The following is a 25,335-nucleotide window of genomic DNA, read 5'->3' on the forward strand; positions in this document are numbered from 1 at the left end:
ACAGTTGGTGTCAGAAGTGAGAGTGGTCTTATGTGGAGACTGTATCATCTAATTTTGTAGTTGTCTTAAACTCCTCGCAAAAAGTATATTGGAAATCTATATAAACTTTGAAAACTGAGGAGAAAAAAACATAGAAAAATACCCATCTCCTTTTATAATGCTAACAAAAAACCCTGACACTAAACTGTTGAGAACAGTGTAAGAAATGGAAACTCTAGGCCAATCTTACCAGGGAACGAAGATGCAAAAATCTAAATAAGTATTATCAAATCAAACAAGTGGCATATCAAAACAATCATACCTCATAATCATATAGTTTATCTCTGGAATGTAAAAGTGGTACAACATTAGGAAAAAAAAAAATCATCAGTTACATTACCAAAAACAAAGGGAGAGTGAGACCCCGTATGTGTTAGTCATTAGCACTCCTTTTCAAGTTAAGTGTGAGCATGTGATTTTTTTTGTTGCTTTTGAGACAGGGTCTTGCTCTGTCACCCACGGAAAGAACATACAAGTCATTTCTTGAATGACATGGAGATACAGAATGCCCTCTTAACAAGAAGATACTTTCTAACTTCAACTAAGTCTATTTCCACAAGCACTTTTGGTAATTTATAAAATTAAACATAGTGTAAGGCCTGCAATTAAAAATAAAAAAGGTACAAAGAACCAGAGTAGCGAGGTACTAGAGATAAATTAAATACTGGTTAGGCTCTGAAATCTCCTAATATCCTAATAGATATATTGGCTTATAAGCAATAGATATAGTTATAGATAGATACAGATATAGTTAAGTACCAGAAAATGTATTTGGCTCTCCTGTTTGATGGAACACACAATAAACTTTCCCCCAATACTCAATTTTAAAAGGAATTTAATAACTGAATGTTTTCTATTAAACTTTTATAATAGATTCCAAAAGTGATGCTCAAGTAGTTCTTCGACCTATTCTCTATTAAACTAAAGAACATATCACTAAATCATAACTAAGTGGCAGGGTACCAAATCCACTATCTACAAAAGAGAATGCCTTAGAAATAAGCAAAAGATTCTTCCGGCTATGAAGCTTGATTTATATGTTTTCACCGACTGACTGAAGGCTGCCTCATCTCTATTAACTTGCTACAAAGTCTCTTGAATTCTTTCATTATTATTCAGAATAGCAAACGGGCTGGACTCAACAGTTGCTAACAGGTCTAGAATTCTCCCATTCACTGGCTCTTTAGAGGACTTCAACATTTGCCATACCCCAGTCCCTCCATCCTTTACTCCTTACAGTACAACCAATCCCCTCACAGGCACTCTTTCCACACGAATGAGCCACAGGGAAGCCAACAGGGAGTTGGCAATGGGGGAATATCTGGGAAAAGAGTATTCTAGGCAGAGAAAGCAGAATGCAAAGACATAAGGTAGAAGCATGCTTAATGTATTCAAGGCAAAGCAAAGCAAAGAAAGAGGAGAGAGCAGATAAGGTCATAGAAGTAACTTAGCTTACTGGATCTTACTGAGCTAGATCTTGTAGGACCCTGAAGGCCACTATAAAGACTGGTTTCTACTATAAGTGAGATGAAGAGCCATTAAAAGATTCTGAGCAAGAAGTATCATAATCTTATTTACATTTTAAAATCTGCCTCATTACTTGTTGAGAATACATTATAAGAGACAAGGTTCAAAACTGGATATAGGATTAGAAAGCACTGATGGTGACTTGGACTGAGGTGATAGCAATGGAGGTAGAAGGTGTAAGAAGTGGTTCCATTTTAGATACCCAAAAGGTGGTACTAATAGGACTTCCTGACAGTAAGCATCTGAGATATGAGAAAATGAAGTCAAGCATGACTTTAAGGCTTTTGTCCAGTAAGTGCGGCACTACCATCAACTAGAATAAAAGAAGAATTGACGGGCTTATGAAAAGTTTGTGAGACTGGTTTTAGATATATTACATTTAATATCTCTATTAGACATTCATGTGAAAATGTTGAATAGGAGTTCAATATGGAAATCTAGAATTTAAAGGTCTACTAGAAAATCAAAACTTGGAAGTCATCAGAATACAGACGGTTTTAAAACCTGTTATTGGATGAGATCACTGTGAGAGACAGATCCAAGTCTGGGGTCTTAGGTATCCAACATTAAGAGGCAGACAGAGGAATAAGAACTAGCAAAGGAGACAGAAAGAGCAACCAGAGCACAGGTAGCAAGAAAACCAAAAGTATGGTATTCTGGACAACAAGTGAATAAAGTATATCAGAAAGATAGAACAATTAATTTTAACAAATGCTCCTGATAGATTACATAAAATAACCAATGAAACAGCAATATGAAAGTCACTGAAACTTTGTCAACAGTAGTTTTTGCAGTGGTAACGACAAAAAGCCAGATTTCAGTGAAATAAAGAGTGGAATTAAGAGAGAATGAGGAGCCAGGTGCAATGGTTCATGCCTGTAATCCCAACACTTTGGGAGGCTGACGCAGGCAGATCACTTGAACCCAGGAGTTTGAGACCAGCCTGTGCAACACAGCGAAACTCCATCTCTACCAAAAATACAAAAAAATCTGGCTGGGTGCAGTGTCTCATGCCTGTAATCCCAGCACTTTGGGAGGCTGAGGCGGGGATCGATCACTTGAAGTCAGGAGTTCGAGACCAGCCTGACCTACATGGTGAAACCCTGGCTCTACTAAAAATACAAAAAAATTAGCTGGGTGTGGTGGTGGGCCCTGGCAACCCCAGCTACTCGAGAGGCTGAGGCAGGAGAATCACTTGAACCCAGGAGTCGGAGGTTGCAGTGAGCCAAGATCACGCCACTGCACTCCAGCATGGGTGACAGTGAGACCCTATCTCAAAAAATAAGTAAGTAAATAAAAACAAAAACAAAGAAGAACACTGGAAAGATGACAGACAACTCTTCACAATTTTTCCTGTATAAGAGACCAAAGAAATGGCACGGTAAGTGATAGGGTGAAAGGAACTAAAAAAATAATTTTTTAACGATAGGATAAATACAGTATGATTGTATGCTGACAGGAACGTTCCAGGATATAATGAAATGCTGATGACGTGGGGAATGGGAGAGAAACTGCTAGTGATTTAAACTGCACTGGTAGGCAAGAGGGAACGGGATCTAGTGCATATGTGGAAGAAGTGACTACAGGCTAAGAGGAGGAGGCAAACGAATGTACATGCAGGTGCTGGTACGAGGGTAGATGTTGTATGACTCTGAGAAGTTCATATTTTATTGCTTTAATTTCCCAGGGATGTGGAGATAAGAACAATGCCTGAGAAGACGGGGGAGGAAATGCTACAATGTTGACAGAAAAGATGTGAAAAACACATCTAAGAAAGTGGAAGAATAAGTGACTATGGAAGTGCAGTATGGCTGGGCTCATTGTGGTCATGACTTTAAGGTGAAAATAGCATAGTTGTGTCTTTCTCCAATGACATTCAGCTGCAGAGGTACTGACACTGAAAAGTGGAGAGATGGATTTAAACAGGGCTGTACACTTTTCCCAAGCGGAACAAGACAGGAGCAAGGGAGTGAAAAGTGTATTGAAGGGAATGATTAGAATGACTGAGAAGGGAATTTATGTTGGATAAGGGGGAGAAAATGGAATTCAAGATGAAAAGAGAAAGAGACTTCTGCTTCCAATCATGACAGAATAACAGGAACCAGATTTTCCCTCCTGCCTAAACAACTAGAAAGCCAAAGGCAGTGCAGAACAGTGCTTCCTGAGAAAAGAAAAACAAATGAGTTGAGTGCTACAAATGTCCAAACATACTGCCTAGAGAGTGTCTCCAGGCCTCATCACAAGGAGGGGAAGCTCGAACAGCAGTCTCACTAAGTGACAGAGTTCGGAGTTTGAAAAGGCTGAGGTGACTAGAATTCATGGCACAAAGGGAGCTCTGGATACCTACAGAGAAGGCCCCTCACGCCTGTGGCTGAGTACTAACTTGGGTACAAGAAAACTATGAGACGGGGGAAAGAATCATTAGGAAGGAATGGGCAGAACAATCAGCAGAGGGCACACAAGGCTAGAAAAAGTTTGTGTTGCCACCAGCCAGAGTGGAAACACCCTTTAAAGTGCCAGGCATTTGGTAGAGCACACAGAAAGTTATTGAGTCTATAGTGGAGCCAAAGCAGCCCTACTCGGAGTGGTATTCTGGATACACTCTAACAAAACTAAATGGTAAGCTTCAAAAGTATCAACTGATTCCAAGTTACCTAACTGCATCAGAGCCAAATCCAAAAGTACTTAGAGATAATTTTTAAAATCAAGCTTCTAAAACATATACTCACAATGACATATACTTACAAGTGATATCCAGTTAAAAACTACCAAGCACGCAAAGAAATGGGAAAATATAACCTATCACCAAGAGAAATAAAAAAAAATATCAAAAGACGCTGACCCAGAAATGTCACAGGTGTTACCTTTGTAAGCAAGAACATTAAGTCAGCTATTACAGATATTCTATATGACCAAAAAGGTAGAGGAAAGCATGAACATCACAGAAATAAAATATTTTTTAAATGAGTATCAGTGATCTGTGCAATATCAAATGACCTAACCTACATATAATTGGAATCTTGAGGTGAAGGTGTAGTGAATATTTGAAGAAAAATGTAAAAATGTTTTCTAATTTGATGAAAACTATAAACCAGATATAAGATATAAAACAATAAGGTGGTAGAATCAATGAACTGAAGGCTCTAGTAGGAGGTGAACTGTTGGAATAAAAGCACTAGAGAGAGTCAGAAAGACAGGGAGGTACCAGGTAATCAAGTAGGATGATAGAGATTATGGAAGGATAGGATTTAGCAAAAATTTCTCATTTCTATTGTCTTTGTTTAATCATTCCACTGCAAGATTTTCTACTATTTTTTTTCATTGCAAATATATGGGATTTCACTAATTGGGGATTATAAAGGCCAACAAATTTTGTACATGTGATATCTGTTGTACAAAAGACTTCTTTCTTTTGACTTTCCTTACATTTCTACAAATGGTTTGAATATCTGATATCTGTAAATAAATTTTAGTTGAGCATTTGTGTCCTCTATTATTTAACTTCACAATAATCTTCAGTGTAGATGTGTAAATCACTGCATCACTATGATATTTTACTTTATAATATCTGACTGCTAATTATGTCTTAGGTGCTGTACTGTTTCAAATAGTTTACAAGTATGAATTAATCTTTACAACTAACCTACGTGTTCAGTAATATTATTATTCCCTTTCCCTCTTTTTTTTTTTATTTGAGATAAGATTTTGTTCTGTTGCCCAGGCTAAAGTGCAGGGACATAATCATTACTCACTGCAGGTTCAAACTCTTGGCCTCAAGTGATCAAGCAATCCCCCTGCCTCGGCCTCCCAAACTGCTGGGATTACAGGCGTGATCACTGTGCCTGGTCTTTTCCCATTTTATGCACACTGTACAACCTGAGATTAAGTTAGATTATTTGTCTAAAATTATAGGCAATAAGTGGCAGGGCAGGAAATCAAATCCAAGCAGTTTAGCTCTGTTAAAGCCACATTCTTAACTACTCTGTTTCTTTCCTGGACAAGAAATTAATGAGTTTCTAATCCATGGGCCAGATCCAGCCCTTGGCTTAATTTTGTCAGGCTTATAGAGTAAATTGCACAGATCTATGATTATAAAAATTTAGTAACAATGATCTAGAAACCACACAGTGGAAACATCACTACATAAAAGACATTTCTTTTCAAACATGGTATAGGAGCAGGAGGAGGACACTGTTTTCCAAGAAGGTAAATATCTCTTTCCACTAAAATAAAAAATTTTAGACCACACTCCCTTTAAACTTTTAGGTTCGTTTTACAAAGGAAAAAAAATTCAAACAAATTCTAGCAATGCTTATATTTTCTGAAACCCAAACAAATAGTTTTCACGAAAAAGCAAAAATAATAATACTGATAAAAGAGTTTAAACTTATTTTGGGGAGCTTCCTGGTCATTTATTCCATTTATTCATGGAACAAATATCTGAGACTCTACTGTGCATTGGGGCACATAAATGAAAAGTCCTCAAGTAACTCACATTCTAGTATACTGTTCCCTAAACTGTGGTGCACGGACTCCTGAAGGATCCCACGATATATTCTTTCTTTTTTTTTTTTTTCTTTATTCAAATACCAAACACCGAGGATATATTCTTAAGATTCAATCTATAAGAGAATTTAAAAATTTTGGTTTTATTTTTAAAAATCTAACAAAATATTAATACAAGTAGAAATCTGAATTGCTCATATGACCTTAAAGCCAAGCACTAACCATAAAGGGAAAAAAATTGATAAGTTGTACAATATTAAAATTAACTTTAGCCATTAAAATTCACCATTAAGGGAGTAAAAAGACAACCCACAGAGTGAAGAAGATATATATATATATGTATATATATATATATATATATATATACATATATATATATTTTTTTTTTTTTAAGATGGAGTTTTGCTCATTGCCCAGGCAGGAGTGCAATGGCACGACTGAGGCTTACTACAACCTTCACCTCCCTGCATCAAGTGATTCTCCTGCCTCAGCCTCCCAAGTAGCTGGGATTATAGGCATACACCACCATGCCTGGCTAATTTTGTATTTTTAGTAGAGGTGAGGTTTCACTATGTTGGTCAGGTTGGTGTTTAACTCCTGACCTCAGATGATAAATGCACCTTTGCCTCCCAAAGTGCTAGGATTATAGGTGTAAGTCACCGCGCCAGGCCAGGAAAGGTATTTCTAATACATATATTCAAGAAAGGCTCTCATGCAGAATACATAAAGAACTAAAAAATCCATAAGACAAGCAAAACAACTCAACTTTATAATTGTTTTTTTTTTTTTTTTAGAGATGGGGATCTCGCTGTAACCCAGGCTGGAGTGCAGTGGCACCATCATTGCTCACTGCAGCCTTGAACCACTGGCAGTTAGAAAATTTATATCTCAAAAGCACAGAGTTAAGGCTTCAGGCCTAAATATTGTACCATCATTTGACCGAACCAAGGAGGGAGGGTGCATTACAGAAGAATAACTTAATTTTTAAAAATATGTTTGGGTCCTCTGTTAATTACCTTAGGAAAAAAAATTGTGTCTGGGGTGGAGGTAGGTGTTACCAGCCAGAAATATGTTATATAGATCTTTCTAGAATGTATGATTGCTTAAAAATATGTGCACACCTCCCACTGAAATTTAACAGTGCATTTTCAAGCAGTTAGTTTACCTATAACAAACGCATTTTACAAGGTCATGAGTAAAAGAGTAGATATATAGTGGTGTACAAATATCATAATTGATAACATGTTAAAAAATAAGAATGTTTAAATCTAATAATGTAAACAAAAATAGAAAAATCCACTGGCTTGCAAAATGATTCAAACAGAATCACTTTTAAATAATTTACTCACTTTACAACAAAATAATATAAACGTTGACCTACTGGTTTGCCCTGAAAACACCCAGAAATCCCTACATAATGCATAGGACAAAACATACCCTGTCAAATTACAGAAGCAATATTATGGCAATATTTTAGTGATGTCAACTGTTGCATTTAAAAGGAAATAGAGGGACCTCATGCCTATAATCCCAGTACTTTGGGAGACCAAGGTAGGAGAATCACTGGAGGCCAGGATTTCAAGACTAGCCTGGGCATCATACCAAGACGCCATCTCTAAGAATAGATAGATAGATAGATAGACAGACAGACAGACAAGCAGGTAGGTAGATAGATAGGCAGGCAGGCATGGTGGGGCACACCTGCGGTCCTAGCTACTCCAGTGGCTGAGGCAGGACAATTGTTTGGGCCCAGAGGTTTGACACTACAGTGAGTTAGGATCATGCCACTGCATCCCAGCCTGAAGGGAGACCCTGTCTCTGAAAAAAAAAAAATAATAACTAGGCATCGTGGCGCATGCCTGTTGGGTCAAAGCAGGAGAATCACTTGAGGCCAAGAGTTTGAGACCATCCTGGGCAACATGGTGAGACCCAACTCTACAGAAATGAAAATAAAATATTAGCTGGGTGTGGTGGCACACACCAGTAGTCCCAACAGCTACTCAAGAGGCTAAGGCAAGAGCATCACTTAAGCCCAGAATTCAAGGCTGCAGTGAGCTATGATCAGGCCACTGCACTCTAGCCTGAGTGACAGAGTGAGACCCTGTCTCCAAAAAATAAATAAATTTTTTAAATAAAACAAGTAAACAAATAATGTGTTATTACTGCTGTACATCTTGCCACATCTTCCTTATAACAAAGGTACAAGAAAAGCTAAGGTGAAAAGACAAGCTGAAGGAAAAGCAAGAAATAATAGCATCCATAGAATTAAGGGCAATTTTTTTTATGACCTTACTTTTATATGCCCATAACATTTTGAACACCACACAACCACAGTTTTGTTGTTTTCAGATTTGAAAATTAGCAGGGTGTGGTGGTGGGCACCTGTAATCTCAGCTACTCGGGAGGCTGAGGCAGAAAATTGCTTGAACCCAGGAGGCGTAGGTTGCAGTGAGGCAATCACGCCACTGCACTCCAGCCTGGGCAAAAGAGCAAGACTTCATCTCAAAAGAAACTAAAAACAAAAAAGATTTGTATTTGTTCCCTCCTCAAAGTTGCCACCATACTGATTGGGGATCACAGCCATGCGTCACTTAATGATATTCCGAGAAATGCATCATTAAGCAATTTCATCATTGTGTGAAATAATAGCATGTACTAGGCTGGGCGCGGTGGCTCAAGCCTGTAATCCCAGCACTTTGGGAGGCCGAGGCAGGTGGATCACGAGGTCAAGAGATCGAGACCACCCTGGTCAACATGGTGAAACCCCGTCTCTACTAAAAATACAAAAAATTAGCTGGGCATGGTGGTGCGTGCCTGTAATCCCAGCGACTCAGGAGGCTGAGGCAGGAGAATTGCCTGAACCCAGGAGGCGGAGGTTGCGGTGAGCCGAGATCGCGCCATTGCACTCCAGCCTGGGTAACATGAGTGAAACTCCGTCTCAAAAAAAAAAAAAAAAAAAAAAAAATAATAGCATGTACTTACACAAATCCAATGGTAGAGCCTACTACACACTTAGGTTATATGGTATAGTCTGTTATCCTAGTCTACCAACCTATACAGCATGTAACCGAAGCTGGGGGCAATTACAACAAAATAGTAAGTATTTCTGTATCTAAATGTAGAAAATGTACAGTAAAAATACAGTATGAAAGATAAAACACAGTACATCTAAATAGGGCACTCACCATGAATAGAGTCTGCAGGACAGGAAGATGCCCTAGGTGAGTCAGTGAGTGAGTGGTGAATAAATGTGAAGGCCTAGGACATCACCATATATTAATATACACTTTATAAATACTTAGGCTATGGTAAATCATACAAAAATATTTTTCTTCAATAATAAATTAAGTTTACTGTAACTATTTTTACTTTAAAAACCTTTCCTTTTTCTGGAAAACTTTTTGACTTTTTTGTACTAACATTTAGCCTGAAACACAAACACATGGCGAGGCCCGGTGGCTCAGGCCTCTAATCCAAGCCCTTTGGGAGGCTGAGGCACAACGATCACTTGAGCTCAGGATTTTGAGACCAGCCTGGGCAACATGGTGAGATCCCATCTCTATTTTAAACAAACAACAACAACAAAAAACCCACAAACACATTATACGGCTTCACAAACACATTTACTTTCTTTATATCCTTATTCTATAAACTTACTTTATTAAAAAAAGGGTTTTTTAAATTTTTAAACTTTTTCATTAAAAACTAAGACAAACAGCCGGGCACAGTGGCTCACGCCTGTAATCCCAACACTTTGGGAGGCTGAGGCAGGCGGATCACAAGGTCAGGAGATCGAGACCATCCTGGCTAACATGGTGAAACCCTGTCTCTACTAAAAATACAAAAAATTAGCCAGGCGTGGTGGCACAAGCCTGTAATCCCAGCTACTCGGGAGGCTAAGGTAGGAGAATTGCTTGAACCTGGGAGGCAGAGGTTGCGGTGAGCCGAGATTGTGCCGTTGCACTCCAGACTCCAGCCTGAGAGCAAAACTCCATCTCAAAAAAATAAATAAAAACGAAGACAAACATACAAACTAACGTAGTCCTACACAGGGTCAGGGTCATCAGCATCACTGTCTTCAACCTTCACAACTTGTCCCACTGGAAAGTCTTCCGGTACACTAACCAGAATGGAGCTGTCATCTCCTATGATAACAATGCCTTCTTCTGGAATGCCTCCTAAAGGTCCTGAGGCTATTTTAGAGTCAACTTTTAAATTTATTAGAAGGCGTACACTCTAAAATAACAATATAAAGTGTATTACAGTAAATGCAATGCTACAGTTTGGATGTTTGTCCACCAAGCCTTATGTTGAAATTTGATCCCCAACCTTGGAGGCGAGCCTAAGGAAAGGTGTAGGGTCATGGTGGTGGATCTCTCATGAATAGATTAATGCCAGCAGGGGTGGGGGCGGGGTGGTGAGCAGTGCGTGAGTTTTCTGTTAGTTCCCTGAGAGCTGGTTGTTAAAAAGAGTCTGGTACCTCTCCCCACTCTCTTGCTTCCTTTCTTGCCATGTGATCTCTACACACAGGGTTCCCTTCACCTTCTGTCATGAATAGAAGCAGGCTGAGGATCTCACCAGTCTACAGAACTGTGGGCCAAATAAACCTTTTCTGTATAAATTACCCTGTCTCCTCTTTCCTTGCCTAACGCAGCCATGGCTTGTGGTCCCGAGAAGCATCTGAAGTGGGTAGCAGCGCCAGAGCATTGGATGCTGGATAAACTGACCAGAGTGTTTGCTCCACGACCATTCACTGGTCCCCACAGTTGAGAGAGTGTCTCCCTCTCAACATTTTCCTAAGGAGTAGACTTAAGTATACCCTGACAGGAGATAAAGTAAAGAAGATTCGCATGCAGCAGTTCATTAAGATTAATGGCAAGGTCCAAACTGATATAACCTGCCCTGCTGGATTCATGGATATCATCAGCACTGGTAAGACGGGAGAGAATTTCCATCTGATCTATGACACCAAGGGTCACTTTGCTGTACATCACATTACATCTGAGGAGGCCACATACAAGTTGTGCAAAGTGAGAAAAACTTCTGTGGGCACAAAAGGAATCCCTCTTCTGGTAACTCAAAATGCTCATACCATCCACTACCCTGATCCCCTCATTAAGGTGAATTATACCATTCAGATTGATTTGCATCTGCCAAGATTACAGATTTCTTCAATCGACACTAGTATCCTGTGTATGGTGACTGGAGGTGCTAACCTGGGAAAAATCAGTGTGATCATCAACAAAGAGAGGTACCATGGATCTTCTGACATGTTCACATGAAAGATGCCAATGGCAACAGCTTTGCCACTCTACTTTCCAACATTTTTGTTATTGGCAAGGGCAACAAACCATAGATTTCTCTTCCCTGAGGAAAGGGTATCTGCCTCACCATTGCTGAAAAGAGAAACAAAAGGCTGGCGGCTAAACACAGCAGTGGGTGAAATGGTCCCTGGGTGACATGTTAGATCTTTGTACATAATTAAAATTAATGTGTCACGATTAATAGCAAAAAAATAAAAATAAAAATAAATTACTCACTCTCAGGTATTTCTTCACAGCAACACAAATGGACTAAAATATACATAAACCAGTAACACAGCCATTTATTATCATTACTAAGGATTATGTACTGTACACAATTAAATGTGCTAGACTTTCATAAGAGTGGCAGCACAATAGGTTTATGTACACCAGCATCACAAACACAAGTGATGTGTTGTTGCACTACTACATTGCAAGGGCTACAATAAACATCGCCAGACAACAGGAATTTTTTAGCTCCCTATTATTCTAAGCAGCAAAGCAAAAAAAAAAAAAAAAAACCAATCCACAATATGTGGTCCATTGTTGACCAAAACATCATTACGCAGTAAATGACTGTATATCCAATTAATGGCACGCTAATCAAAGGAAGTCAGTTGGCATATTTTAGATAGTTCATGTAAATTATGAGGTTAGCTATCTGAATGTGTGGGTTCCCTTACTGTTTATGAGCCACTAGTGCTCCCAGTTATGTGATTTTTTTTTAAACCCCATTTGCCAATCCCTACTAACCCAAAGAATAAAAAAAAAACTACTGTACAGTTGGCCCTTGGTATCCATGAAAAAAACGATTCCAGGACCCATCCCACCCACTCCCCTCTAATTCCCAGAATACCAAAACCCATAGATGTTCAAGTCCCTGATATAAAATGGCATAGCATTTGCTTATTACCCATGCACATCCTCCCATGTACTTTAAATCATCTCTAAATTACTTATAGTACCTAGTATAATGTAAATGCTATTAAAATAGCTGCTATACTGTATTGTTTATAGAATTAGAAGAAACAAGGTCTGTATGTATTCAAGATGCAATTTTTTTCCTGAGGTTTTTTTTTTTTTTAGATTACTGCTATTTATAGGTACAGAAATGGAGGCACAGAGATGTGAAGTAACTTGCGCAATATCACACAGCTAGCAAATGACAGAACCTGGAGAACAGAAGCAGTGTGGCTCCAGAGGCTGAGCTCATAACCACTGTTACATTGCAAGTACACTACTTGCATTAATCAGGGATTCATAAAACCTTTCTTATATCAACAAGTGAGGTGGCTTAATAAAAATAAAAAGTGTGTCAGTGCCATCCTAAGTGCATATATATGTTTCCCTCTCTCTCTCTCCCTTTTCTTGAGACACAGTCTTGCTCTGTCACCCAGGCTGGAGTACAATGGCATGATCTCGGCTCACTGCAACCTCCGCCTCCCAGGTTCAAGTGATTCTCCTGTCTTGGCCTCCCAAGTAGCTGAGACTACAGGTGTGTGCCACCATGCCTGGCTAATTTTTGTATTTTTTTCAGTAGAGACGGGGTTTCACCATGTTGGCCTGGCTGCTCTTGAACTCCTGACCTCAGGTGATCCACCTGCCTCCGCCTCCCAAAGTGCTGGGATTACAGGCATGAGCCATCACGCCCAGTGTTTTCTGAATATTTCTGATCCTTGGTTGGTTGAATCTACAGACATGGAACTCATGAATATCGAGGGCTGATTGTATATATTTGAATACCAACAATTCTCACGACTGTAATTCTTACTATGTCCCAGCCACAGCAACCTTTTAAAGGTGTTACTTAAACAGGTCAGCTCATCACTGGACCTCAAGACCTTCGCCTTAGAATGCAGATCATCAGGTCTCAGCTCCAATGTCACCTCAGAGAGGACTCCCAAACCAACCTAAGAAAAATGCCCTTCCTCCATTCCTCTCTGCACATCCAGAGACAAAGTCTTAAGATGGCAGAAGAGAAACACTGATTGGCTATGAGACTGAAATTTTAATTTGGACTTAACAGGACTTTTAAGAAAAGCCCAGGAGAGCTATGTGATCTGAAATGTCAACATGTGGCAGAGGAAGAACATTAAACAAAAAGCAGTCAAAAGGAGTCTTTGAGGGAATAATTATTTTCTGTTGTAAATAAGTGAGTAAAATAGTGGCTCCACCTTCTGAACACTCTTTTTTTTGAGACAAAGTCTCACTCTGTTGCCCAGGCTACAGTGAAGTAGCATGAACACTGCTCACTGCAACCTCTTCTGTGCTCAAGCAATCCTCCTGCCTCAGCCTCCCATGTAGCTGGGACTACAGGCATGCATCAACATGCCTGGATAATTTTTAAATTTTTTGTAGAGACAAGGTCTCACTTTGTTGCCTAGACTGGTCTTGAACTCCTGGGCTCAAGCGATCCTCCCACCTGGGCTTCCCAAAGTGCTGGAATTATAGGCGTGAGCCACCACATCTGGCCTTGAACATTCTTATCATGTTGTTTTCATTACTGCCCTCATTACCAGCAAACACTACGCAAGGGTATTTTTTAGTGTCCGTATTCATCCATCAGGATATAAGCTCCAAAGTCTGAGAACTTTTGTCATATTCACTATTATCAGACACTTTTTTTTTTTTTTTTTTTTTTTTTTGGAGACTGGGTCTTGCTATGTTGCCTAGTCTGGAGTGCAGAGGTACAATCTCAATTCACTGCAGCCTCAACCTCCTGGGCTCAAGCGAGCCTCCCAACTCAGCCTCCTGAGTAGCTGGAACTACAAAACTGTACCCCACCGCCCCCAGCTATATTTTTATTTTTTGTAGAGACGAGTTTCATCATGTTGCCCAAGGCTGGTTTAAAACTCCTGGGCTCAGGTAATCCACCCACCTCAACCTCCCAAAGTGCTTGGATTACAGGTGTGAGCTACTGCACGCAGCCTCACTAACATTTAAAATGGTATCCAGTACAGCATAAATGTTCAGATTTTTATGGAATGAACAAACCCCAGTTACACTGATCAATTACCTTTGATATTATTTGTATGTACACCATGGATATGACCACGCCAATGTTCTCTTTTTTAATTTTAATATTTATAGAGGTAGTAGGTCTTGCTATGCTGCCCAGGCTAGTCTCCAACTTCTGGCCTCAAGTGACCCTACTGCCTTGGCATCCCAAAGTGCTGGGCATAAACCACTGCATCCAGCATCTGACAAGTTTTAACCTGAGCTATATTCTACTTCAGGTTTTTTTTTTTTTTTTTGTACAAATGGGGTTGCCCGGGCTGCTATCAAACTCCTGGCCTCCAGCAATACTCTTACCTTGGCCTCTCTGAAATCACTGGGATTACAGGCATGAGTTACTGCAACTAGCCATACTTTCTTTACAGAGCATATCAGGCATCTATTTCCTCTACCTACTAACAAAGGCAGGAGGCAAATGGCTTTTAATGACAACCGGGTTTACCAGGACACTAGGCAAAACATTTATTAAGAGAAACCTCAGGTGGGCATGGTAGCTCACGCCTGCAATTCCAGCACTTCAGGAGGCCAAGACAGGAGACTGCTTGAGCCCAGGAATTTGACACTAGCCTGGGCAACATGGCAAAACCCTGACTCTACCAAAATTTTTTTAAATGAGCTGGGTGTGGTGGTGTTGCACCTGTGGTCTCAGCTACTTGTGAGGATGAGGTGGGAGTATCACCTGAGCCTGGGGAGGTCGAGGCTGCAGTGAGCTGTGGTAGCGCCACTGTACATGGGAAACAGTGAGACTCTGTCTCAAAAAAAAAGAAAAGAAAAACCTCTCTGGCTGGCACTTTTTTGATCATGCCTGCAATCCCAGCACTTTGGGAGGCCTACACAGGAAGATCACTAGAGCTCAGGAGTGGAGACCAGTCTGGGCAATATGGTCAGATCTTATCTCTATACAAAATTAGCCAGGCATAGTGGTATGTGCCTGTAGTCTCAGCTACTCAGGAGGTTGCAGTTGGAGCATCACTTGAGCCTGGGAGATCAAGGCTGAAGTGAGCCATGATCATGCCACTGCACTCCAGTTTTTGTAACAGTGAGACCCCATCTCAAAACAAACAAAAACAATAACAAAATATTTTTACTAGAAAGATGCCTAGTATTCTCTACCTTCCAGCAGTCTAAAATTCTCCTCCCCTAATCCACTGAAAAATGACTGATCTAAATTTATCCTGAGCTGCCACTTCCTTTTAGAAGTTTTAATTAACATAACCACCTCCAGATTATGGTAACTGTTCAATCATTTATTTTCATAGAACATGAAAAAGTCTCCCATTTATATGCATCACAAAGTTTTATAGTTACTGATTAGTCCACTAATCCCTCTCCCATTCCTACTCATGACCAACACAGACACCTCTGAAATTCATTTTCTCCCTAGGCTGTGTCAAATGCAAGCATCTCTTTCTAGGACAGTACACTGAAGTGAGGGAAGGCTGCTCTAAGGCTCATGTCCCTCTCAGATGTGTGTTTCAAGAGGGCAATTTCTAGCAACCCAATGAAAAATTAAGAAGTTCTTAATGAGGTTCTCATTTATGTTTAACTAGACATACTAAAAAGAATTCTCTGGTAATGTATCTTAACCACATTCACTGACAATATTCAAATATTTGTATCACACCCATATTCCTTGCCAAGTGTGATCCTGACTCTGTGCTTTTGCACTGGCTGTTCGCTCTACAAGGAACTCTTCTAAATATGTACATGACTTGCTCCCTTGCTTCATTCGGGTCTTACCTCAAATATCATCACCTCAGAGGTATTCTCTCACTATCTTATTAAAAATAAGCCAGGCAGCTCATGCCTGTAATCCCAGCACTTTGGGAGGCTGAGGCAGGTGGACCACATGAGGTCAGGAGTTCAAGAACATCCCGGCCAACACGGTGAAATCCCGTCTCTACTAAAAATACAAAAATTAGCCAAGTGTGGTGGCACGGGCCTGTAATCCCAGCTACTCAAGAGGCTGAGGCAGGAGAATCACTTGAACCTAGGAGGTGGAGGCTGCAGTGAGCCGAGATAACGCCACTGCACTCCAGCCTGGGCAACTGAGTGAGGCTCTGCCTCAAAAAAAATAACACCAAGCCCTCTCTTCCTTACCCTGGATTTTTTTTCTTTATAGTACCTATCACAACTTGACTTATAGTATGTATTTAATTGTTTATGTTTATTGTTTCCATTCCCAACAAAAATGTAAATTATACAAGGGCAGGGGTTGTCTGCCTAGTTTATCATTATCTAGTTAGAATTAGGAAATACTAAATTCTTGTTCAATGAATTTACTTCCCATAGACTTAATTTTTCCTATTATGGTATGGTTTCAATGAACAGGATGTCACCGGCACAAATGCCCTCATCCACGGCCATCTCACAAGCAGATTATGAATACACAGAAAATAGAATAACTTCATGTGTAAAAGCCAAAAATAGATTGAGGGCTTGAGAGTATCTCTGCTCACATAGTTTGCAAATATTCTTCAGTAACTACAGAACTTTATTTCAAACCCCCTTGCCTAGCACTGAAGGCCCTTTGTAATCTGATCTGACTTTCCTTTTACTCCTATCTTTCCTGTTGTTTCCCTGTATTCTGGGTTTCTATGCTGCAACAATCCCAAGGAACACTACTCATAAAGAATATCTAACACAGCATGCAGCTCTGCTTACACTGCAGCCAAACTAATCTAGCCTAGATTCCTACCAAATTTTCTCCTAATCACCACCTAAAAAAAGTTTACCCATCATTCAAAATCCAGCTTCAACATTTCTCCAAAAAATCTTCACTGATTATCCCACCAGAAATTATTTCCTCAATCTGTGAGGGACTATACAGCAGTTGGTAACACATCTGAAACTTCTGCCTTATAGTAAATCCTTAGTACCTTTTAGTATACGGTAAATTCCCAAAAAGCATGGACATGTATCTTTGTATTCTACATGGTGCATTGCATACGGGTGTCAATAAAGTTATTTTATGAATGAATAACTGCTACAGGCACTTTTTGTTGTTGTTTTATAGAGACAGAGTCTTTCTATATTGCCCAGGTTGGCCTTGAGCAATCCTCTCACCTCATCCTTCCAAAGTGCTGGGATTAGAGGCATGAGCCACCATGTCCCTTGTCTACAGACATTCTGAATCACTGCTTTACATTTCCACTTTCTTTCCTCTTAAAGGATAAAAGAATTTCCTCTGAGAAAAGTAGTATGAATCATATTTCAGTTTAAAGTTTGAGTTCTCTTGTGGGTTGATTGTATACTACTACCTTCTTGTGCCTCCAACTCACTAGATCTAATTAGAAGGAAAGAGAAAGAGAGTTAATAGTTATTAGGGAGAAGATGACCTCTGGCATGCTAGTGAGCCAACAAGTAACCAGCCAGGTAGGGGTGTGTGCGCACACATGTCTGAGAGAAAGAGAGAGAGAGAGAAAGAGAGAGAAAGAAAGAGGGAGAGGGAGGGAGAGGGCAGAGGGAGGGGAAGGGGAAGAGGGGGAAGGGGAAGAGGGGGAAGGGGAAGAGGGGGAAGGGGAAGAGGGGGAAGGGGAAGAGGGGGAAGGGGAAGAGGGGGAAGGGGGAGAGGGAGGGGGACAGGGACAGGAAGGGGAGGGGAAGGCGAGGGGGAGGGGGAGGGGGAGAAAGAGAGACAGACAGACAGACAGAATACTAGTTATCAGGAGAAGACCCAGCTGGAAAGATCTCAAATAATTCGAATCATCAAAGGTATCTGAGCAGGAAAAGTGATATGGTGAGAACTGTGTTTTGATCTAGAGCTCAGATCAGAGCTAAGAGATAAAAATAGTGAAATCATGGGAGTTAAGACTGTCCCAGAAAAAAACAAAAACAACAACAAAGATAGAAAAGGGCTGAAGATAAAATCCTGAGAAATAATTATATTGGGGGTAGGGGAGAGAAGTCAGTGAAAAACAAGTGATTTGAGAGAGAGAAGACCAAGGAGGGAATGTCATAAAAACCAAAAGAGAAGCAGAGGAAATAAGCAATCATACCAGAAAAGAGGATAAATAATATCACAGAAGAATCTCATTTGATAATCAGGAGTATGCTAGTGCTTTTAAGACTGACAGGTTCTGTACAATTGGGTAGGAGAGAAGAGTGAGCTGTAACACAGTAAGTTAAAGGGCAAAGAATTATAACGGCAGCAAACAGGGTCTGCTTTTCCAAATACTGTGACAGTGAGAAACTGACAAAAGTTTAAGGCAGAGTATAAGTTAAGTTTATATGAGGAGGCCAAGCACAGTGGCTCATGCCTGTAATCCCAACACTTTGGGTAGGGAGGCAGGAGGATCATTTGAGGTCAGGATTTCGAGACCAGCCTGGCCAACATGGTAAAATCCTGTCTCTACTAAAAATATAAAAATTAGCTGGATGTGGTGGTGTGTGTCTGTAATCCCAGCTACTCAGGAGCAGAGATAGAGCCACTGCACTCCAGCCTGGGCAACAAGAGTGAAACTCTGTTTCCACAAAAAAAAAGAAGTTTATATGAGGCAACAGATGAACTTTCTTATAGGCATAGGAGTGAGAAAAAGGGAAACCAAAAAAAAAAGCAAGAGGGGACATACCACCAAGTCCTGAGGGGAAGATGAGGACTGAACAAGCAAAAGGAAGCAATTTGGGAGACAGCAGGGAACAGAGGAGAGTACAGCAGAAACAAGAAGAATGTGTGCTATCAACCAAGGAAGTTAAGGGCACGTCAAATAGCTGGGTAAAGTACTGTGCTAAGAATTAAGAGGGGTGAGGCTCAGCAAAAAAAGGTTTGCATAATTGCTGTTTGGGGTAGAATGGTAAACTGGAAACGAAATAAATGAGCACTAAGGGCCTAGATGATAATTGCAAAAGAAAAAGGAACATTACATGTTCAAAGTAATCTAAAACAGAAGATGAAATTATAATATCAGATTCCTACAAAAACAAACTTTGTAAAGAAAAACAACAAAGATAAAGTAGTTATATGGGAAGGTTTTCAGAGATATAAAACCCCAAAGCAGTTGATAATTGTATATGTCAAAATGTACTACACACATCTTTACATAGCTGAAAGACTTCTTTTTTTTTTTTTTTTTTTTTTTTTTTTTTTTTTGAGACGGAGTTTCACTCATGTTACCCAGGCTGGAGTGCAATGGCGCGATCTCGGCTCACCGCAACCTCCGCCTCCTGGGTTCAGGCAATTCTCCTGCCTCAGCCTCCTGAGTAGCTGGGATTACGGGCATGCACCACCATGCCCAGCTAATTTTTTGTATTTTTAGTAGAGACGGGGTTTCACCATGTTGACCAGGATGGTCTCGATCTCTTGACCTCGTGATCCACCCGCCTCGGCCTCCCAAAGTGCTGGGATTACAGGCTTGAGCCACCGCGCCTGGCCATAGCTGAAAGACTTCTAAGTTACAGCAATAGTTGACCTGCTTTAAACAGACAATAAAATTATTAGAGTAAAATTCCAATATTAAAAAAGAAAAACAGCCAGGCACAGTGGCTCACGCTTGTAATCCCAGCACTTTGGGGGGCTGAGGTGGGTGGATCGCGAGGTCGGTGGATCGCGAGGTCAGGAGATCGAGACCATCCTGCCCAACATTGTGAAACCTTATCTCTACTAAACATACAAAAATGAAACAGTGAAACCCCATCTCTACTAAAAATGCAAAAATTAGCTGGGCATGCTGGTGCGTGCCTGTAGTCCCAGCTACTGGGGAGGCTGAGGCAGAAGAATCCCTTGAACCCAGGAGGCAAAGGCTGCAGTGAGCCAAGGTCATGCCACTGCACTCCAGCCTGGGCGACGGCGCAAGACTGTCTCAAAAAAAAAAAAAAAAAAAAAAAAAAAAAGCTGGGTTTGGTGGTGCACGCCTGTAGTCCCAGCTACTGGGGAGGTTGAGGCAGGAGAATCGCTTGAACCCAAGAGGCGGAGGTTGCAGTGAGCTGAGACCGCGCCACTGCACTCCAGCCTGGCAACAGAGCAAGACTCAGTCTCAATTAAAAACAAAAAACAAAAAAAAACTTTTAACTTCTAAGTCACACATCAAGAAAGTTTTGACGCCTGTACTCCCAGCACTTTGGGGAGCCAAGGCTGGCAGATGGCTTGAGCCCAGGAATTCAAGACCAGCCTGGACAACATGGGGAAACTTCGTTTCTACAAAAAATGCAAAGAATTAGCCAGGCATGTTGATGCATGCCTGTAGTCCCAGCTGGAAGGCTAAGGTGGGAGAATCACTTGAGTCCAGGAAGTTGAGGCTGCAGCGAACCATGATTGTGCCAGTGCACTCCAGCCTTGGCATTGGAGTATGACCCTGTCCTGTCTCCAAGAATAATAAAAAAAAAAGTTTTGAATCTTTCAAAACATATTAGCTAGCCCTCTGACCTCTGTGTCCTCCACAAATTCAATAAACTTAACTTTATTCAGCTTACTGATAAAGCAAGGACATATACTTTCAGCAGGACACAAAAGGCCTCCTTTAAGGATTGATGATTTACTGACTTTCATTGTCAAACTACTATACCCTTCAGGGTATAGTTCTCATCAAGCCCACAGTTCTCCATTTTGACCATAGGACATGATAATTTTGTCAAAAATGCTCTGGTGAAATCTAACTATACAATGTTAAAGGCATTTTTCTAATAAAGCAGGTTACTAACCGCGTCAAAAAAGGAAATGAGGCTAATTTAGCCACTCCCCAGCCGGTTCTGTCTTTATTCAAGGTAGCACCAGCCTTGAATTTAAATAATCCTACAAATTATGTTACAGAACTACCAACTACCCTGCAGAGGTCTCACTACATTTCTCCCAAAGACAAACTTCAATCTTCCCACTTGATGATTGGTTTTTTTATTTTTTTGAGACCAAGTCTTACTCTGTTGCCAGGCTGGAGTGCAGTGGTGCAATCTCGGCTCACTGTAACCTCTGCCACCCAGGTTCAAGTGATTCTTCGACCTTAGTCTCCCCAGTAGCTGGGACTACAGGTGTGCGCCACCATGCCCCACTACCTTTTGTATTTTTAGTAGAGACGGGGTTTCACCATGTTGGCCAGGCTGGTCTTAAACTCCAGACCTCATGATCTGCCCTCCTTGGCCTCCCAAAGTGCTGGGATTACAGACATGAGCCACTGTGCCCGGCCAATGGGCTACTTTTTAAATGTATGAATAGTCATCCATCCTCATCCTGGGTCTCACTTTCCAGTTTTAGTGAAATTTGGTCAACCATGATCCAAAAATGTAAGACAAAAACAATTCCAGAAATAAACAATAGGTTTTAAATTGCACGTTCTATGCAGTGTGATGAAATCTCCCACAGTCTGGCTCCATTCAGTATATCCATGTTGTATACCTTACTCGCCCATTAGTCACTTAGTAGCCCTCTTGATCATCAGATCAGAAAAAAACAGTATATATAGGGTTTGGTACTGTCCACCATTTCAAGCATCCACAGGGGTATTGGAATATATTCCCTGAGGATAAGTCGGGGGGTTGGGTAGATGGTAGCAGGAGCTACTATATAAGGCAATCCCCCATCACCTCCCAATGAGGATATAAAAAGATTTTCTGGCCAACTTGAATACATAAACTTTGGTTATATATAGATAAAAGAATCAAATGTCCATTTATAATGTCATATTAGTTATACAACATTAAAATAATCTACTATATAAAATAATATTTAGAAATTCAGCTTTTTCCCTTAATCAACATTTCGTAAGACACTGTTATTGAATCTTTTTCAGTGTAACATTGGCATCTGTCTTCATGTTCACTAGAGCGACTAAGTCACTTACCAGCTTCTTTTTTTTTCCAAAGTATTATCACCTTCCCTTTATTTGTAAATGTTTGAGTTAACACTTTTTAAATTCTTTTGAGCTTTTAAGCCTAAACCCTAAGTGCCTGTTTTCTGTACATTCAGGCAGTTTTTCCATTCACAGGTCTGTGCTGTGGATATAGATTCAGAATTTCCACAAGGTAAGTACTTAACTAATAAAGACCAAAGTAGCTTCCACAGGTAAGTACTTACCTAATATGGACCAACGTAGCTTCCACAGTTAAGTACTTAACTAATATGTACCAAAATAGCTTCTCCCCTAAACAATCCTTTGCGAGGTTTTGTAAAAAGTAGAATAGTGACTGGCTCTTTTCTGAGTTATTTTTGGGGAGAAAAAGACCTTGCTTTATATCCAGGTAATCAACAGGTCAAAATTTCACAGAATCGGGGACAAAATTATTTATTAAACACATTTCAATTAATAGCATAGATACTGTTTATGCAAACACACAGATGCATTAATAGGAGTCGTCAGAAATCAAACAAATTTTTTTCTTCTTTTTTTAAAAAGTCTCATTCTCACCTGGGCTACAGAGCAGTGGCGTGATCATAGTTCACTATATCCTTTAACTCAGAATTATCATTAGCACTTATATTGCAGGAACACTGTGAAGATTAATGTATCTAAAACAATACCCCCACCTTGGCCTCTCAAAGAGCTGAGATTATAGGAGTGAGCCATGGTGCCCAGCCCACAAATTTTCTTTCTGAACTAAAGCATGAGAACTTTGCTATACCATTATAAAAGAGTAAAGCAGAGTGGGATGGGTTACTCAACTCTCCTGAATGAGTTTTCTTAAAATTGTATTGTATACTAATAAAATGCCAGGCATGGTTTTGAGCATTATAGATCCATCAACTAATTTAATCTTCACAATGTCCTATGATACAGGTGCTATTTATTGATAATGCTGTCCTACTCATAAGGAAACTTGCCCAAAGTCTTACAGCTTGTAAGTGGTGGCTATTCAGGGGGTCTAATTCTAGGGCCCCTCTCTCTTTTAAAAGGGGATATACAGGCCGGGCGCTGTGGCTCACGCCTGTAATCCTAGCACTTTGGGAGGCCGAGGTGGGTGGATTACCTGAGGTCAGGAGTTCAAGACTAGCCTGGCCACCATGGTGAAACCCCATCTTATAAAAAACTAAAAATAAAAAATAAAATAAAAGGGAATATACAGTATTGCCTCTTAGTAAAATTTGTTCTTCATTTTATGAGAGTCCCATCTATTAAACAATCAATATCAGTGGTCTAAAGAAGACATGATGGTTAGGTCTCTTTTTTATTATTTTCTAGTATTCATCCACATTGCCTGAAGGCATAATGAGAGGTCTGGGGAAGAGGTGGTTCATCCTTTGTTTTAAGTTGGTACAAAAGTAATTGTGGTTTTTGCCACTAATATTATGTTCTCTGAGTTAATCACTACCCCCATTTCTGTCAGTACTTTTAAGGCAAATGATTACTACAAACACATGCACAGAACATACTAGTTCCAAGTCTTCCTCATTCTTCTCCAAACGTTTTAACTGGTAGTGGAGAATCTGCCCTATGGGCCTAGATCTCCCTTGCTATATAAAACTAACTTTAAATGCTGTCTTTGATAAGGTAAATTTCTTGCGCCCTAAAACGATGTAAGCGCTTCCTCAGTTGTCATCTGGTTGTGTCCTGTCACGGGGGTGGGAGTTAGGAAGGAGTTTCCTAAGGAAAAAGATGAACTCGAGAATGGGAGAATTAGGAGGGAAGGTGTAACACGCAGAAAAGGGAGGAAGGGGGTGGAGTGGGAGGCACTGCTGGTCTGACTTAGAATTTCGTGCAGACAAAACGAGAACAGAAATGGAAGAGTGGGGTCGAGTCACTGAAACCTGTTAGGCAGCATTTTCTTGGCTTTTCCTTTGATGCGTCTTAGACACTGCTTTACTGAGACCTAAGAGTACTAACGGCCCAGTTGGTCAGGGCACCGCACGACCATTCATCTACCGCTCCCGGCCAGAGCTGGTCCCTTGAAAGCATCACTCCCCTCCAGAGCTCAGTCAAGCTTTTCTCCCAGCGGCCAGTCGGCGGGAGGGACCACCAGAGCCTGCCGACCCCAAGGCCACAGACCCGCGTTCCCGTCCTCGCCGGCTGCCACCGCGGCTTCCCTTCCGGTGGACAACCCCTGAACACTCCCACATTTCGCAGCCGAACCTGAACCGTGCCTTTCCCAAAGAGCCGAACCCGGCGGCTACAGAGTAAAACCCAAGCTGGAGTGAGGGTCTTACCTTTAACAGATTAGACGTCGCCATGTTCCTTCAACTTGGACTCTCGCGAGAGAACGCGAGAATTCGCGGCGCTCCGGGTCAGGCCTCCACTGGGCGCCGGAGTTCGCACCGGGGCCCGGGGCCCGCTGGCCCGTACCGGGGTGTCGTGGGCGCCGGGGCGGCGTGCTGATAGCGCTGACCTCGTCCCAAGCACTAGGAGCTTCCTCACTCTTGTCCCCTACATGGTCACCAGAGCTTCCCCACTCGAAAGAACTCATGCAAGCACTCAGGAAGACTGGAACCGCGAATGCTGAGAAGGTAGCGGGAGTTGACCTGACTTGGAAGAGGAAGCATTGGCTCCACGAGCCTCCCCCACTCCTTCGGATTAGCCTTTGTGGTTGCACCCGCCGCGGCCACCCGCAACGAATTTAGCTCGGCCTAGGCCCCGCAGCTCGGGTTCTGCGACCGCATCACGTGACGCCAGGGCGGGGACGCGCTCGGGAGCGAGCGTGGGAGCCTGGAAACCTCGGTGGGTCCCGAGGCCGCGGCAAGGCCGGGAGCGCGCCCTCTACTGGCAGGACCTGGCGTTTTCCCGCACCCCGCCCCAAATCCCAGACTGGGTGTTAAGGGAGGTGCATTGTCCTGAAATGCTTACAACTACTATCTTCAATAACTGTTGCATAGAATACGCCCAGTAAATATGTGTTGACTATTAATATTTATATTCAAGAGTGCCTGGCACTTGAATAAAATATTGTTCAGCGCTTTGGGAGGCTGAAGGGGGAGGATCACTTGAAGCCAGGAGTCCAAGACCCCCATCTTTACAAAAAAGTTTGGAAAAAAAAGGATTGTTCAGGGAATGAATGTTAATCTTCGATTTCCCGAAGGCACATTATCCCA

At 41.2% G+C, this 25,335-nt stretch overlaps 1 protein-coding gene and 1 pseudogene across 2 annotated transcripts in view; one reads left to right on the top strand and one right to left on the bottom strand.

Moving 5' to 3' along the window:
* The window catches only part of CUL5 (cullin 5), a 107,877-nt gene extending 82,784 nt beyond the window's left edge, over positions 1-25,093 (bottom strand). The window contains exon 1 of one of the 2 annotated variants that reach the window (XM_032285683.1): positions 24,457-25,093. In XM_032285683.1, the coding sequence (XP_032141574.1) occupies positions 24,457-24,480 (24 nt within the window). In that variant the 5' untranslated portion in view covers positions 24,481-25,093. The remainder of the gene's footprint in view (positions 1-24,456) is intronic. The other variant, XM_032285684.1, reaches the window with a different exon arrangement.
* On the top strand, positions 10,728-11,588 carry LOC116556355 (annotated as a pseudogene).
* Positions 25,094-25,335: the final 242 nt, after the last annotated feature.

The sequence above is a fragment of the Sapajus apella genome, unplaced genomic scaffold (assembly GCF_009761245.1).
Source record: "Sapajus apella isolate SASKATOON/1434 unplaced genomic scaffold, GSC_monkey_1.0 scaffold16, whole genome shotgun sequence".
Classification (NCBI taxonomy): domain Eukaryota; kingdom Metazoa; phylum Chordata; class Mammalia; order Primates; family Cebidae; genus Sapajus; species Sapajus apella.